General features: G+C 41.3%; 1 protein-coding gene across 1 annotated transcript in view; it reads left to right on the top strand.

Annotated features, from left to right (window-relative positions):
* The first annotated feature begins 1,301 nt into the window (after window positions 1–1,301).
* LOC111931331 (tyrosine 3-monooxygenase-like) overlaps window positions 1,302–16,714 on the top strand; it is a 27,125-nt gene continuing 11,712 nt past the window's right edge. Inside the window, exons 1-7 of the mRNA XM_023929893.2 lie at window positions 1,302–1,526; window positions 3,475–3,563; window positions 5,714–5,781; window positions 6,953–7,003; window positions 10,593–10,738; window positions 15,278–15,413; window positions 16,048–16,117. Coding sequence (XP_023785661.2) covers window positions 1,331–1,526; window positions 3,475–3,563; window positions 5,714–5,781; window positions 6,953–7,003; window positions 10,593–10,738; window positions 15,278–15,413; window positions 16,048–16,117 — 756 coding nt within the window. The 5' untranslated portion in view covers window positions 1,302–1,330. The remainder of the gene's footprint in view (window positions 1,527–3,474; window positions 3,564–5,713; window positions 5,782–6,952; window positions 7,004–10,592; window positions 10,739–15,277; window positions 15,414–16,047; window positions 16,118–16,714) is intronic.

The raw sequence follows: 16,714 nt of genomic DNA, 5'->3' as shown, positions 1-16,714 counted from the left end.
CTTCAAACAGAGCAGGAGGACAGCACTTTGAAGTCACCCAGGGGAGGTGGGCCGCCTTGGGCTCTTGCGCACATCCCACAGAGGCGGCTTCCCTTGATGTGTCTGGCACGGCAAACATAAATGTCCCGGCGCTAATAGGCAGCAGCCAGCTCGTGTCCCTGCCTCTGGCAGCTCTCAGCTCACCACACACTGCACCTCCAGTCCCACCAATTCCCCTGGCCATTGCTCACACACCCCCCACTCAATAGCTGGCTATTGCAATCCACTCCCCTGTCTCCCAATGAAGACTGATTTGGTGGGGATGTCAGCCCCAAAAGAAGAGGCCAACAAGGAGGAGACATGCGGTGCAGAGCCATCGAACAGTCAAGGCAGCCTGGACTCCAACAGGGAGGATGACAGAGCTTCTCTCATCCTGACCCTCACCCTCTGCAATGTGAGGAAGATTGAGCTCTCTAAGGCAGCCCAAGTCTTTGAGGTACAGACCTCAATATCCCCTTCCTTTGCTGAGTCCTCTCTTCTGTCCCTACTGCCTTCACGTCTCTCAGTCTGCATCTCTCCTCCTCCTCTCACCCCTCTCCAGCTCCCTGCCTGGCTTACACCCCATGCTGCCTCCCCCCTTTCTCCTGAGGAAAGTCTCCTTGTCCTGGTTTGGCTCCAGCTGCTCAGAGAGGTTTTCTGGTCCCATGGCAAAGAGAGAGAGTGCTCTGGAGGGAGGCAGCATCTTCTTTCAGAAGAATCACCATTTCATGCAAGGGCTGTTTAGAGCAGATACCAATCCGCTGTTTCTTTCTAGCAGTTGTGGTGGCTGGCATTTCAAGCACTCAGACTGTGGGGATGTTAGAAGCCAGTGAATTTGGCAGGAGATACAAAGACTATAAGAGCTGTGAACCTCATAGGCATTATGTAGCCTGGGCACTTGAAGTACCCCTACCAGGTGCTCACTCTTATCTGGGAAAATGAATAACTCTAAAGTATTGTATTTGTTACTTATTTTTCACAATTATTTAATGATTATGGTGCTATTTTGCATCAATAGATCTGCTTTCATTCTGGCAGGGTTTTAGGTTACCCAGCCACTCATTTGCTCTTTCTGCACAGATTAAATTCTACAGTCAACAGTATCTCATCTTTCATCTCCTTCTTTCTCTACCCAATGCTATAGTGTTTAGTCTTCAGCTCTGTCTGCATTTTAGCTCTTTGTAAACCAGACATTATTTGGCTTCATTGCTTGACATGCTCTTCTAGTTAATATCTCAGTCATCTTTTAAAGACATTGTAGAAATGTATCTAGACTTACCTGGATTTTCAGTCTTTGGAGAAGCTTCATCATATGAACACTTGGTTCTTGCAGGTGTTTGAAACTCAAATCTATCACTTTGAAACCCGTGGAGCCAAAAAGCCCAAGAACTCTGTGGATGATCTTGACATTTTTGTTGAATGTGAAGTTCACAGCGCTGATGTTGCTGTCCTTATCACCTCCTTAAAGAGCGTAGCAAAGGATGTGAAAACCAGCAGAGAAGACAAAGGTAAGAAATATATGTATCTCCTAGTGCAGTTCTTTTGGACTAACTTTTTTAGTTTTAGCTTCATAATAATAATTATTCAATTTGGAAAGCTGGTGAGTGTGCATTCATTGTTTGTCTCTGCATGGCTGCTTCCCATTGCCATTGGTGCAGAAAGAGAGGCACTTCATCATAGCCAGTGGAACTGAGGTGAGAAGTGTTCCAGCGAAGAGGGAGGTGAGAAGGATACAGCAGCAGAACAAAGCTGAGGAGAAATTAAAAACTCCTCAGTGACAGGAAGATTGTGTGCTGAAAGCTGTGCAGATAGTTTCAAGACAAACACAGAGGCAGACAGGTATTTTTCCTGTTTTCAGGCAGGAATGGGTGAATACAGCTGTTAGAGACCTTTAATACAGTCCTGAGGATGACAGAGGAGAAGGCTGAGGGTACAGCTCACAGGCTGAGTTCTCTGAATACAGAATTGCCATGGGATTTCCCTCCCTTGACAAGGCCAGACAGATATTCCCAGAGCACTTTTAACTTACACAGTCCTTTTTGGGCACCTTTGGGTGTTGTTTGAAATTCACTGTCAGGCTAACAGGGAGAGGCAGCTCTCCCACTGTTCTCAGGAACTGTGGGCATATCAAAAGGGCATCACTATTATCAGGGAAACTGGAGACACAATGAGGGGTTTGGAGCTGGAGAAGCATTTCTTTAGGATTTCCTTGGGATTTGAGAGGTTTCAGATGTGCCAGGATTTGGAACTACAATAAAAACAAAGGACTGTTAAAAGAAGGTGTGTTAATATGGGGTTTTTTTCTGTAGGGAATAGGCAAGATGTGTATGGGGGCACATTGGGGCAGCTGTGATCAGGTACAGGTTTTGAGGGGATATGGCAATAGATGGAAGGAAGGGTACCTTGCATGCAGAACCACTGGTACAGCCAGAGACAAAGGCTCAGAAAAAAGCTCTGGGTGCACACAAGGCATCTGTCAGACTGGTATTTCTTCCTACTTATCACAGAATTGGTGGTAATGTATGAAAAATCTATAATTTCCCCAACATCTGTGGGTATTTTTAGATTTGTACTCTCTAAACTTGATGTGCTTGGACGTAATATAATACAGCAAAAGCTAAATTTACCATTCCATACAAAGATGTTTGATGTCTTGTCCAGTATGAGATTAAGGTGACCCCAAATGGATCTTTCTGAGTTGTAACACAGAAATTCTGATTATAGAGTCAGTCTGACCTCGGAAATCAATATCAACTTTGTGGTTTTCCAGCATTTATTTTTTAATTAATTTCTCATAAATGCTGGCATTTAAATTAAAATTATCACATTTTATTTTAATTTTAGTCACTGGAAAAGCTTCCCACTTCATGAGAATAAAGCTGTTTGGAATTATAGCTAAACAATAATGTTGTTGGAAAAAAAATTACTCATAAGGAAAAAACTTGAAGATTCCTTTTCACCTCTTTGGTTTCTAGAGACTTTAGAAATTTCATGTTTTCCTTTTAAAATGCTGTTTCACTTTTAAAGGTATGAAAATGTAAGACTGCTTTTTAGACAAGATCAAAATATATTCTTAAATCCAGAATGTAGAAATGAATTTGCTGTCCTGTGTCAAACAGAAAGCATATTTGATCTAAAAAAATTATTTTTGCCTTTAGAATTTGTTTCTACTAATTAAAACTGAGAGATTATCACAGCAAGTCAATTTCAAGTCAATAAAAAATTATCTAATTTTTCATGTAATGTGCCAATTTGGTCAGGAAATAAGTCAACTACTGAGATATATGATATATGATATATGATATATGATATATGATAATTATGGTAACATGTAGATATGAATATTCTTAGGTATTGATGAAAAGTAAGTTTGTAATCTTTAGCAGAGCTTTTATTTTCTCTGCCTTCTAAAATGCATTTGATTTTCTCTCACTGAACTCTTTGTTTTCTTTCCAGTGCCCTGGTTTCCCAGAAAAATTCAGGATCTGGACAAGTGTCATCATCTGATCACTAAATATGATCCCAGTTTGGACCATGGTCACCCAGTAAGTTTAACATTACTGTAATTTCATCTTTAGAAGACAAACTCTGTAGGGAGATTGTTGTAAGGGAAACTTCAGGAGTAAAGAAATACTCATGAAAGAAGAGGAAGAAAGCACAGGGGCAGATAAAAACTCATCATCAGTGGAACTGGGGACTGTGTGAGTCCCTGCAGGAATGGACCACAAGAAGGGTTTTACTGTAACAGCTTTATGTGTGCACTCTTAGCCATGCCCTAAGCACAAACTCTAGGAGAGAGGAAGAAAAATGCACCGTGGAGTCCTGCTCTAGTGATGATAGTAAGGCAAAGTCCTGGGAACAAAGAAACAAACAAGCAAACACCCGTTTCTCATCAGTTTCCCAGCTTTAGTACAGATGAGATGTGAGTTAGGCACAGACACAAAAGGGACTCCAAAGAGCTTTTTGTCACTTGACAGGGCAGGTCACAGAAGCATTTTATTCTGTCAAGCATCACACAGAAGGGATACATGAAAAGGAAAAAAAGAAGGCATACTTTGCTCTGAGAAATGCAGTGAAGATGTAGATGTGTGCCAACAGAACCTACAAGAACATTTTTGTTGCTCCCTCTTCTACATGTCTAAATTCTATTTAGTCCCTTTCATTAACCTACACCCTGCTTTGTTGTGAGCTACATACAGTCCTGTGTAATACAAAATAGACCTTTCCATGTCTATAAGTCTATCTTCTATTTTTTGAGAATCACTGATTCAACTATAGTGCTCTAGGAGAGCTTCATATCCTCCTTAACCAGGACATCTTTAATTCTTCCTCACTTCTTTCTGATACAAAGCATCCAAGTGTTTGTAAAATTCCTGAGCTAACTCTTAGGCTGTTTCTCATTAGATAAATGAACAGACATAGGGAATTATTTGAACTTAAGTTCCCCTCATCCTTTACCAAATAGAAGGTGTGAGCACTGAAGAGGTTGAGAGAAAGCAGCAGTGGTGCTGAGTTACTGGAGAATTGAGTGGGGATAAATCTAAATTGATTTATCAATTGAAGAATTGAAGAATTCAATAAATTGAAGAATGTAGAGCCATTTAGAAATACATAACAAGTTGAAAACAAGTTACCTCAGGCACTGCACATCACTTGTCTGTGGCAGGAGAGAGCACAGCATGGATGTAATTTACCAGGCTTCTGAGCAGAGCTCAGAAATGGAGGGGCTGGAGGAAAGCACAAGAGAAGCTGATTTGCAGGTAGCTCAGCAAAGATTTTGCATGTACATTTCCTACCGAATAGACCCTTTGGGTTGTTTATCTCCACACTTTCCTTTTATCTCCACACTTTCCATTTGTTCTTTACTGGCCAAAGCAATCAAGCTGATGTCACTGTGACACTAATTTCTGGGCTACCCTGTCACTGGCTGCAGGTCCCCCAGGGGGCTCCTGCAGCACAGAGGGTGGGTACAGAGCCCACGGGGACAAAGCTGAGATGTCACAGCATCTGTGTGAACCTGGCCCAACATCTCTTCCTGGGCTTTTCATGGACTTATTACAGCCACTGACAAGCAAGGGTGGCACCTGAATGAGCATGTTATCCACAGCACACAACAAAATAAACATGCTCTCAGGATCCAGCCCTTTCCTCAGACTCGTGCACACAACACTCATCAGCTGCAGGGTTACTGGTATTATTGCTACACTAAAAATTATGTGAATAAACCTAAGGGACAGATTTGGCTTCTGGTGTGCAAAGTGGTTCCAGTAAATTCTGAATATTTTAGGATAATAAATACTTGTACAGTGATGCTGATCAACGCTGTTTTCTGAGTTATATTACCACACAGTTCCAGATTTAAGTTTTAATTCCTTTTATGAATGATGTAAAATTAAACAGAATGTGATTCCATGTCTGTATGCATATTCAATAGGTGGCAAAGCCTGCTTGAAGTTTAAATTCAGGTAGACACAGAAGGAGCAGAAAGAAAAGACTGGTTTCAGTAGGCAAACTTCCCCTTTAAATAGATACCACTGAGTCTCTCTTTATCACAATGCACAATAAATGGGCAGCAAGAATTGGGTGGGGAGCCTGTACTTCCCACAGGTCCAGTGGTGGTTCTGATGATTTCTGCATATGCCCACAGACCTCACATAATGTAAAACTTTTTTTTCCTGATTATTTTCTACCCCAGGGACACTCTGACCTGGAGTATAACAAACGGAGGGCATTCTTTGCCGACCTGGCCTTTAATTACAGAGCGTAAGTACGAGGCTGCTGAAGGGAAAGTTTAATGGTCCTCGTGTACTTCCATGTGCAAGAAATGTCAGAGATGTGACATTTTTGTCAATGTATCTGTGGGACCACTTTTGAGACAACAAATTGCAGCCACAAAAGTTTTCACTCCATATGAAATAGAATTTCGTGGTGACACAGCAAATATATTTTATGACAAAAATCTTAAGATCTCATTCACATATCCCAGCCCAGTGCTGGATTTTGTTTTAGCAGAAGTGATTGAAGTATGACCCTTTGTTTCAATTTTCAAGTTCCTTTAAGGACTCAGTCCTGAGCTGAGGCTAATCTTCTTCAAGGAAATTTGAAGAACAATGTTTATGAACATATTTTCAACAGTGGAAAGTGATTTATTATTTTTGTTATTTGCTTTTTTAAATGTCTCTGTCCATGCACACTAACTACCTAAAAATGTAAAAAGCTCTCAGTTCTTGTGTAAGTGATGGAAAATGTTTCTTTATGTGTAAACCTTCACCAGAACTACACTGCTTTCTGACAGGGTAAATCAAAGGTATAGGTACAATTGGTCGTGGATTATCAACTGCATGGTGAAGTCTCCAAAGTTTAGTGAGACTTCTGAATAGAGTTTTCTCTCTTCCATCAAGTATGAGGGTCAGCACAGCTCAGAACTGCCCAAGAGCAGAGCTGAACTGACTCAGAGCTACAGAAGTAGCAGCAGTGAGCAGAAAAGACCACCCATCAGAGAATCAGTGCTAACCAGGCAGCGAACGCCTGGGCAGCGAGCTCTCTGCTCCTGGGTTTATGAAAGCTCCCCAGTGATGGTACTGTGCTGATCACATCCTCCAGGGAGGGCCCCTCCAGGCACACACTGTGTGATGCTTGCTAGAATGCCTTCAGCAGAGGTGATGGCGAGCCTGGAGGTCTCTTATTCCATCTGTGAGCCAGAGCACAGCTCCTGTTCTTACACAGCCCTCTGTTTCCTCCCCACATTGTAACAGAAGAGAGAACACCCACATTAGAGCCAAACAAGACAAATGGACAGTTCCTTATTTATTATTTTGCTGTTTCTATTTTCATTGAGGCAAAAACTCATGGTGCAGGCAAAAAAAACCCCAAAAAAACTTGGAAACTGAACTTGAAATCTTGAGATGTGTCATATTTCTTCTCTTAATTACAGAGGAGACCCTCTACCTCACATTGAGTACACAGCACAGGAAACAGCAACTTGGTGAGTTTGGTATTTATCCATTCCATTGCAGTCCTAGGAAAGACTGGCCATGTGAAACAGCTATAACCTTTTAAAAATTTAATAATTGATGAATAATTTAAAAATTATTCATCCCTCCCATTTTACTCTTTGGTTAAATGTCTTCTTTTGGTCATTTGTTTTGCAGAAAGCCATTCTCAGGGCTGGTCTTAACTATTCAATTCCTAGAGCAAAATGCATTTTCCTGACTATCTCCCTGCCTGCAGATCCCATCAGGATACCAGAAACCAGAAAATACCTGGACCCTACAGAATAACTTCTTCTAACTCATCTCTAATTCACCATAGCTATGGTGCTGGCAGAAATACCACATTTTCAAATGTGTTACCAGGAGAAAATGCCCACTCACAGGACAGAGATCTGCTCAGAGGATATGGCTAATTCAGTATTCACAGGACAGAGGAGCCTTGCTTGCTCTCCTTCAAGTATTCATTGCTTTTAACATGAATATGTATCATTTTCTCAAACTGAAGGTAGAGGAGATTTTAAAATACCCTTCTAACATACATTATGTACACTCTAAAAGGGCCTTAGATATCATATTAAATGATGGTAAGTTACTTCTGCAAGGGTGCAGCATTGCTTTACTGGGGCTTTGTTTCTCCTGAAGATCTGCCACTCAAAAAAATAATCCCAAAATATCCCAAAACCCCAAAAAACACCCAAAACCCCACAAATGAATTAATCAAAATTAATTCAATTAAAATTATTTTTTTAAACATTATGTGAAGTATGTGTCAGATTTGAAAGAGAGCAGAGTTCTAACTTCAAATCCCTGTTTCCACTGCCTCCCACTAACTTTAAAACATATCAGTAAGGAGCAGTAATTTCACATTTGTGTGATACTGCAAAGCATTAATATGCCCAAATGTCTCAAGTAAGAGCAGAGTCCTGGGATTGTGCAAGGTGCTGTCACACGTGCACATAAGAGAGAGTCTTTGTTCAGAAATTTAAATGGTAAGAAAGCCTAAAGCTGGGGGAAAGGAAGAAGGAAGACCACGTTTTCTAGCTGTGCAATTGAAAACCCTAGAACTTAAGTATTTTGCCCTAAATCACATGCAAAGTTTATTCCAATGCCAGGATTTAAATCCATAAAAGAAGATGTCCCATGCCAGAACCTCAATCACACTGCCATCCCATCTCTTTCAATACTTACTTTATTTTAAATAGAATCTACTGTGCCACAGAAATCCATGACCACATAAAAATCTTGCATCCAGCTCATCCAGGAGGACACATTTTTATTAAGCTCAAATAGGTTTTTATAGCATCTTTCAATAGTCAGAGATTGATGGTCAGTGTCATGCTCTTGATTACTACCACCAGCCAACAATCTTGGCATGGGATGTCGTGTGGGAATGTCATATTTAAGAAAATTTAATTTTGTGTTCTTTCCTGTTTTTCTCTTTTGTGGCCAACCTTCGTCATTCCAGCTCTTCTCCACCTAGAATTAGATCCATTATGGCAACAGAACAGGTTTTTAAAGGAGTATCTTCCCATTTCCCTAAACAGCCAACCCCAGGTTGTCTTGTTATGTAAAGCTGTTTCCAAAATTAGCCTTCCCAATTTTTATCACAGCCCCCTGAGGCTGTGCCCTGAGGTCAGCTGCTACAGCACAACTCAACTGAGCACTGTGCAGTTGCAGGGGAAATTTGCAGCACAGACTAAATTCCCTTGGTGTCACTCTGAGGAGCTGCTGGATGCCTTCAGTTTGCAGCAACATGGTTGTGAAAATGAAAACCAAGGCAGCCAAGAAATATGACTTTAGAAAACAGAGGGTACAGATGATCTGAGCTTTTGTTTTCAAAACAACTTCTTGGAAGGAAGGCCCTGAAACTAAGTAGTCAGAGATGACACATGGTAAAAGCTGTGTAAAAAAAAATGGAGAATTCAGCAGAAAATTATGGGGACGCACCTGTCACACCTTCCTAATGAAACTGAACAGTGCCTTTTTTTTTTCTTTTCCTGAACAATAAGGAAATTTACGTAAAATGAGGTTAGAATTCCTTTAAAGTCTTTCAAGCATCTGGCTCCATCTTTTTTTAGGATGCTCCTTTCTAGAGTATTTCATAAAGTGTGCTTCCAGCAGTTCTTTCATAGCTGCTATTCTCTTGACTTTGGAGAGTGTACTTAGATGTTTGTCTTAGAGGAACACTTAGCTTTGGATAATTCATCACTGCTCTCTGGGACTGCTTGCATTTCTGTGGTAGCCAATGTTTGGACACTCAGCAGAATGACACTTTGATAAAAGAGAACATATGTGCAGAAGTGTAAACAAGCCTGCTCTCTCTAGGCTCCAGTCTGGGCATGGACCCTGTCCTGGTTCAAATCCCACGCAGCCCCACTGAAGTCAGTAGTATTCTATGAGGAAATAAGCCAGGGCAACACTTGAGCACTAGTCCTCCTCATTTTTTCCTAATTCCTCCATGGAAATGGCCCAGTCTCCCGTGGCTTTTGCAATAGTGACAGCAGCCACTGTTTCCCTCTGTTCTTGTAACTTTTTTTTCCTCCCAAGGTTTTCCTCCCCCGCTCCATTCTGGTTCATTACTCCCACACTGTGGAAGACATTCGTACAAATAAGGAGCCATTACCAGGGACTGGCTATCATCTCCATAGCAACAACAGCATCACAAAAAAAAGAGAATAAATATAATAATAATAACAGTGAAAAATAAAAATAAAAATTACAAAACCAGTAAAGGATCATTTCCCGTACCCAGCATTTCCAAGAATGATCTCAATTTTCATAAAACAATGTTTATAAAGTTGTTAACACCCTAGGGCCATGTCTGAACAAAAATAACCATTTCTATAAGGTTCTTTGCCATCCTATTACTACTCACTTATTTTGCAACAGCTAAATATATTCCAAACCACAGCTCTAAATCCAAACACCATCAAGTTTGTGAGAAGCTTAAAGCCTGTGCCCAAATCAGGTTACATATATTATTTTCAGCTGGTGTCTTTTTGTGTATTGGGATAAATGCTTCAAGAAGCTGGCAAATCTTTCAAACACATAGACCATGCCAGGCATTTTGAACTGCAAAAATACAACCTCTTCACCTGTCCAGACATTACTCTTTAATAACAGAAAAGGTGCTTTTTCCAGAGGTCTTAAGAGGCAAATCTAGGCTAGGCTTCAGGATGGAAAAGGAGGGACCAGCATTTCAAGTTGTACCCCAGCATAGAAAGGGGGGGGAATGCCTGATTCATTCCATTCTTAAACTGAACAAGGGAATATCCCAGACTCAGCTCTCTCCCTGGGATTTCCCTGGTGCCTCCATTAGAAAGAAGGTGCCTAATCAAGAAACACTTCTGTCCCAGAATTAGAGTTCTGTAACATTAAAGGACACCTTCTGAAGGAAAAGTGGAACAAAAAAAGCTGTAATGGTTTGCTACATCCAGCCAGCACCAGCTTTCAAGTGCCAGGTGTCCCAAGCTTATACCATGATGTGTGCTGGGGGTTTACCTCTCTCTGTGGATCTGTAGATGGTACAAATAAGCACTGTTTTACTGAGGTGTCTCATGCTGTCCTGTTTTTGATTTTCAGGAGAGAAGTCTACAGGAAGCTGAGGAGCCTTTACCCTACTCACGCCTGTACACAGTACCTGGATGCTTTCCAGCAGCTCGAGAAACACTGTGGCTACCGAGAGGATAACATCCCTCAGCTTCAGGACGTCTCCAGGTTTTTACAAGGTCAGTCATTATAAACCATGGTTTATTCTAGTGTTCCCTGCATATGTTTGTGCCCCACAAACCATTTCCTAGGGAGCAGGCTGGTGAGCAGAGCTGATGAGCTGTGGTGTTCCCTCGCACACAGGGAGATGTCGCACAGAACGCTCGTGCCAGGCACATCCAGGGACCAAGCTATAAGTTTGTGTCTGCTCTGTGAGGGGCTGCAGCTGGTGTGGCACTAACCAGCTAATCCCAGCACCAGCAGCACTACAGCCACAGCAGACCCTGCTCAGCACCACTTCCACACAGCCTTTCTATGGGTTTGGCTCAGTTTTATGCTTCAATAGCCATGCTGACAATAAAACCCAAACACAGGTACCTGTGTGTACCTCTCAAGTACACTTTTTTCCTGATCCACCAAGCACAATGGGGATGTGTGCTAGAGAAAATGATTTACAGGAGATCAGCAGTCACCTTGAAACAGCTCTGCTTCTTTCTGTCTCCGTCGCAGCACTTGTCACACCAAACTTTTTGGTGCCTACCTCGTGGCTGACAGGAGAGCACGAGGGCTGCGGTGCTGGTCCTTAGAGGCACGAAGAGGTGACCTGAGAAAAAGGAAACACAGGTTTGCTAGGCTGACCTGTTAGCTGGGGGATGACCAGCAAGGAGCAGGAGAGTAAGAGAGCCTGCATTATTTTTACGAAGCCACAGGCTGCATGGATTCCCAAGGCCAGGTGCTTTCCGTAAACCACCTGATTATCAAGAATTACTAAAGAAAGGGGATCTCTAAATCCTCCTCCTCAGTCAAAAGATGTGCCAGAGAGAGGACATTATTATAATAAATAATTATTATTATTTATTAAATAAACAATGAAAAATATGGCTTAAATTTAAATAAATTGTATCAAAATAAAATACTCAGGAAATCAAGTTTTCTAAGACTTTGGCCTTTCTCATGAAGATAAAGCTACTTGATGACAAGGCTTTTATTGCACATGTAGTGTAAGGGAAGGGCGGGTAGCCATGTGAAAATCATCTTCCGTGAACAGCACTGCACCCAGCTGTGGGAATTTTTCTGTGTAGGCATTATGTATCTTCTCATGTATTCTCACTTCTATTTAACTACCCATCTTACTCTTATAATAACCCTATATATATATATACATATATACATAAAAATATATACACACACATATATATATACACATATATATACACACACATTATACATTATACATTTTACATTATATATTATTATTTATAATATATTATATATATAATGTTATAATAACCCTGTATATATATCCCTCTTATATTAACTGGGCTGATAAATACTTTTTCTCTTGAAGTAGTTGATCTCATTTAATTTACACTGTAGCTGACAGCAGGGAGCTCTAGGAATTGTGATTCTGACTTGATTATCACAGATATTCATATCCTTTAAGTGAATCAGGTTATTTCAAAGTGGGAGAATTTAGGATAATGTAAGACTATACTGCCATATTTCTATTTGTATTGCTCCTGTTAGTTGACAAGATTTAATTGCTTGGAGTCTGCTCACTTCCTTGACAGGCTCTGGTTCTAAATTTTCTCTGTGTCATAAACAAAACAAAACAAAGTAAACAGCAGCTCTGAAAAACCTGCCAATAATGTTTGGAAAGACGTCCTCTGTGAGTTTTAACTCATTTACTATAAACACAAGGTGTCTACTATAAGCTAATTGTATGAACTAACTGGGAATAAATATCAAGCATTTCAGAGACATTTAATTCCATTCTGAAATGGAAAGCTAAGGAAAATGTTGAATAGTTCTTGGGACCAGTGGTCCTACCCTCATAAAACTGCAGATTAAAACTGGATTATTTTAGTTTACAGGTTATGCATGACTGAAACAATTTTTTCAGAAGAGCTGTGTTAAGAGCTAGACACAATTAAGTGTGAGGAAACAATTTTAGTCCTATTATATTAAGCTTTGAACGGATATCTTGGCTTGCTTTCCTCTAACAAGGTCATTTCACTATGCAGAATACTTTCTAGAATAGCATGAAAACTGACATCATTGCAAGGCCCAAACTCAGTCTGAGTCAGAAACATCTGCAAGGTCTAAAATCTGACCAAAAGTTAAAGCATGTTGTTAAGGGCATTGTCCAAACTCTTCTCAAATGCCGTTAGGCTTTGAAAATTGGTCATTTCCAATTCTCTAGGGTGCCTGTTCCAGTGTTTGACCACCCTCTCAGTAAAGAAATGCTTCTGAATATCTACTCTGAACCTCATCTTGTACAGCTCTGAAAAATAATAAAACATAGGAGGCACAGAGAGAGAGACAGAGATAACCTGGAAAGAAAGTGATCATGTTAAAACCAGCCCACACAGCCAGATAAACTTCCATCTTCTCTTTAACTTAGCAGTATCTGTGAACATAAGAAAGCAGTTCCTTTTGATTCAGTATGAGATTTGTCTGTTAGTAGCTATTAGGCTGGTTTGAAGAGAAATGAACTGCACTTCATGAATATTTCCTAATTACTTAAAGGAATGAAGAGGTTAACAGTGTGATAGTTTACACATGACAAGTGTTTTTCTAAAGGGTTAACTAGAGGAACCTAGGCACATCTTTCTTTCTAGGAAAGATGTTTGGATTAAGGCAGTCATTGTGCTCCACAGCTGGAAGAAATTACAGCCAGTGAACTCAAGCAAACTCACACTACAACGCACAGGCTGCCTGTATACACCGGGTTTTAGGCCAAGAATTAAGCCTTGCAGATCACTTTAGGTCAACTGCTCAAGACCTTCTCTGCAATGCACTTTGATTTCCCAGATCTTTGGGCAGCAGCTCCAAGCAGCCACACCCCCAATTCTCTACTGATTGCTGGTTTTATTGTGCAGTCATGAACTAGAAGTTCAGATTTTGCAGATATTACCTTCAGCAGATAACTTTTTCCTAGGGCTTTTAGAGGCAACTGGCCAAGTCTGTTCCATCAGCAGACTGTCTGATTCACTGGCCTCTATTTAAAAGGACATCTCAGGGAACACAAGCTGTAATTTTCATTTTCCCTCCTTCTCCTCCAACATGGATGCTAAAGCTATATAAATTCCCCTAGACTCTTTCGTAGTCCTTCCAAGACTGAATTACTAAGGTCTTGGTTTTCAATATATTTTTCAGCTAGTGCAATTTTCACTTCACTCAGAATTCAGCCCAAAGATCAGCAGATTCTGAAATTTTTATATTCCTCTGGACTGGATCAGAAAATAGATAAAGGTAGATACATAATCTCCATAGGGTTTTGGTTTTTTTTTAATTGTTCATTTTTGAGGCAGTTCTGTACTAATTAGCTTTGAATTTGAGTGGAGCAAGAGAAGAAACTGTGACAAATGTCCACCATCTAGTCCATCACAATGTCAGGAAGAAGCACTCTTTGCTGTCCTCTCTTTCCTATATTTCTTCATACATTTTGTCACTTTTTTGAATTTTTTTCTTTTTTTCTTTCTCTGGGTGTTTTGTTTTGCTTTTTAATGGAAAAAATACTGATAGCCTGACAGACTAAGACAAGAAATTCTGGAAGAAACATGAAAAAACAGATCAAAACAAATCTTGAAAATGGCTTAGTTTCTGGGTGGGATTTTTTGTTTGTTTGTTTACACAAAAAAAAGGGAAAGAAAAGGTTATAGGCTTCATGACACAATAGAATATGGATAAAGAATTGAGAATAAAGCCATTTCTGACTTTTTTTTTAAATTCAGTGTTATGCTTTAAAGAAGACGAGATGTCATTTATGGGAGCTGAGAATGCAACACATTTTGAATATAGGACTTCAAAAATATTATCATTGGCTCACTTTGAAAGCAGTGATTTTCAATTTTCTTAGCTTTACAGACCACCAACATGTTTCCCATGGAAATGTAGTCTGAGTTCTATTGACCACCAGACTGGTTTTTTGTTTTTTTTTCTTGGTTGTCTCTCAGAGTCCTTTCTTGGTAATTCAGGGTGCTCTGGGGTAACACTGGATGTACAAGCTGAAATCACAGTGCAAAAGTGTTGCATTCTTCTGTCCTGTTTCATGGACTTGTGCAAAGCAAAACTTGTGCAAAGCCTATGATCACATCACTGAGAGGCTGTGGAGTGAGTTCTAGACAAAGAAAATGGTAAAAAAAAGAAAAAAATAAGGAAAAAAAGAAAAGAAACTCGATGCAGGTTCTGTTCCCTGCTTGATTGTAAGGACCACATGTGACCTCAGACACACCACTGCCATGTGGAACACAGATTATTTGTGTGTATATGTGCAAAAATGGGCACTGAGGTGGGCAGTACCTCCACACCTCGGGACATTGCTAGTGAATACACACAGGATGGATGGAACCATGGGTGATTCCATGTTGCAGGAACTGGTCCTGTGCCAGCACAAGGGCACATCAGTAATGATAAGCCGAGGTGTGCCTGCGGTGCCTGGTGGAGGGAACTATTCCAACAGAGCAGGAAGGATTCCTGAAACTACTTAGCTAAGGTAACTGTGCTGTGTAGTTAACCCTAGAAACAGCTGAATTTGGTGTCCCTTACCTCTGCAGAGAGAACAGGTTTCCAGCTGAGACCAGCTGCAGGACTGCTGTCTGCTCGTGACTTCCTTGCCAGCCTGGCATTTCGTGTCTTTCAGTGCACACAGTATATAAGGCACTTCTCTTCTCCTATGCATTCCCCAGAACCGTAAGTTTGATGCCCTAATTCCATCCTTCTGAATGTGTTTGGGATCATTCTCTTGGGACTGGCCCTGGACTTCCATCCAGTAGTCCACAGAATGAAACAATTTGAGAAACTGGTAGCCGGAGAGTTCGAAGGGGAAGTCATGCATGAGAGGGTGTGGTTCTCTGTCTCTTGCAAAGTTGTCTGGGGAAGGAAAAGACTGAAGAATATCTGGTTTAATCTTTTCATCCTGCCTTCAGTTACCATCTGCTGGGGTTTGATTTCCTGCTGTGAAACTCTCCCAGTAAGTGCTGGCCAGACAGCAGCAATTACATTTCATGAGAAATTACAAGTTCACACAGACGCTTTTATTGTATGCTGGGACAAAACAGGGACCTTTCAAAGATGTTGTGACATAGAAGCTTAGTGCCCATGCCATCCCAAGGAGACAATAGACAAGGTGGCAGGGGGCAGCTGGCTGCCTGTGGCCCAAGGGAATGCTCAGATCCTTGCAGAGCCAGGCAAGGTGTGGAGGCAGCCACTGGAGCAGCACTCACACCAGCTCCCTTTGGGATCTACTGGCAAAAGTCTGTCACAGGAATTCATGAAAGGCAGGAAAGGACGCCTTTAATAAACAAGAAGGTCACTTATTTTCCAGAGACTGCTGCCATGAGTTGTTGGGTCATGTTCCCATGCTGGCTGACAGGGAGTTTGCCCAGTTCTCACAGGTAAGAACATTTTCTGCTGGCTCTTTAACCACCTGCTCTGGACAGCAGGCCAAAGGTGCCTCAAATACACACAGCTCACCATGAAATGCAATTCTAAGACTGGATTGTGCCTGAGTCACGACCTCCAGGCGTGGTGGACTAGCAACATGGGTTTCCTCCAAGGGAGTGGTAGCACTGCTCCCTTCAGACACAGTGTGAAAGGAAGGGCAGGCAGAGCTTGTGGGACTTCTCTGTGGGAGGGCTGTGTCACTCTGGAGAAAGATGTCTCTGTGGGGCTGGAGTCTGAGCTCTGCTGACCGAGCTCCCCTGGCTTCCTGTCCTGCAGCACATGAACCTACACAGCACCAGCTGCTGAGCCTCCAAGCTGGTGCTGTCTCTGGATGTACGTTCTTGTCTCACAACAGACCTTAATTGTGTCCTTCACCATGGCATTCATCAGAGTTGTTTTTCCCTTTACAACTCACCAGATTCTCACAGCATTGCTCACACTGGTGAGGAGGCTCCAAAAAGCAAACAGAGCTCCTTTGTACAATAAGGGGCTGTTTAGTACGAGCAGTCAGTGTCAGACCCAGCTGAACTCAATGACCTCTCATAATT

This window comes from Cyanistes caeruleus, chromosome 4 (assembly GCF_971803275.1).
Source record: "Cyanistes caeruleus chromosome 4, bCyaCae1.hap1.1, whole genome shotgun sequence".
NCBI lineage: Eukaryota > Metazoa > Chordata > Aves > Passeriformes > Paridae > Cyanistes > Cyanistes caeruleus.
The sequence above is the reverse complement of the archived record's forward strand: the minus strand, read 5'-3'. Positions and strand labels throughout refer to the sequence as shown.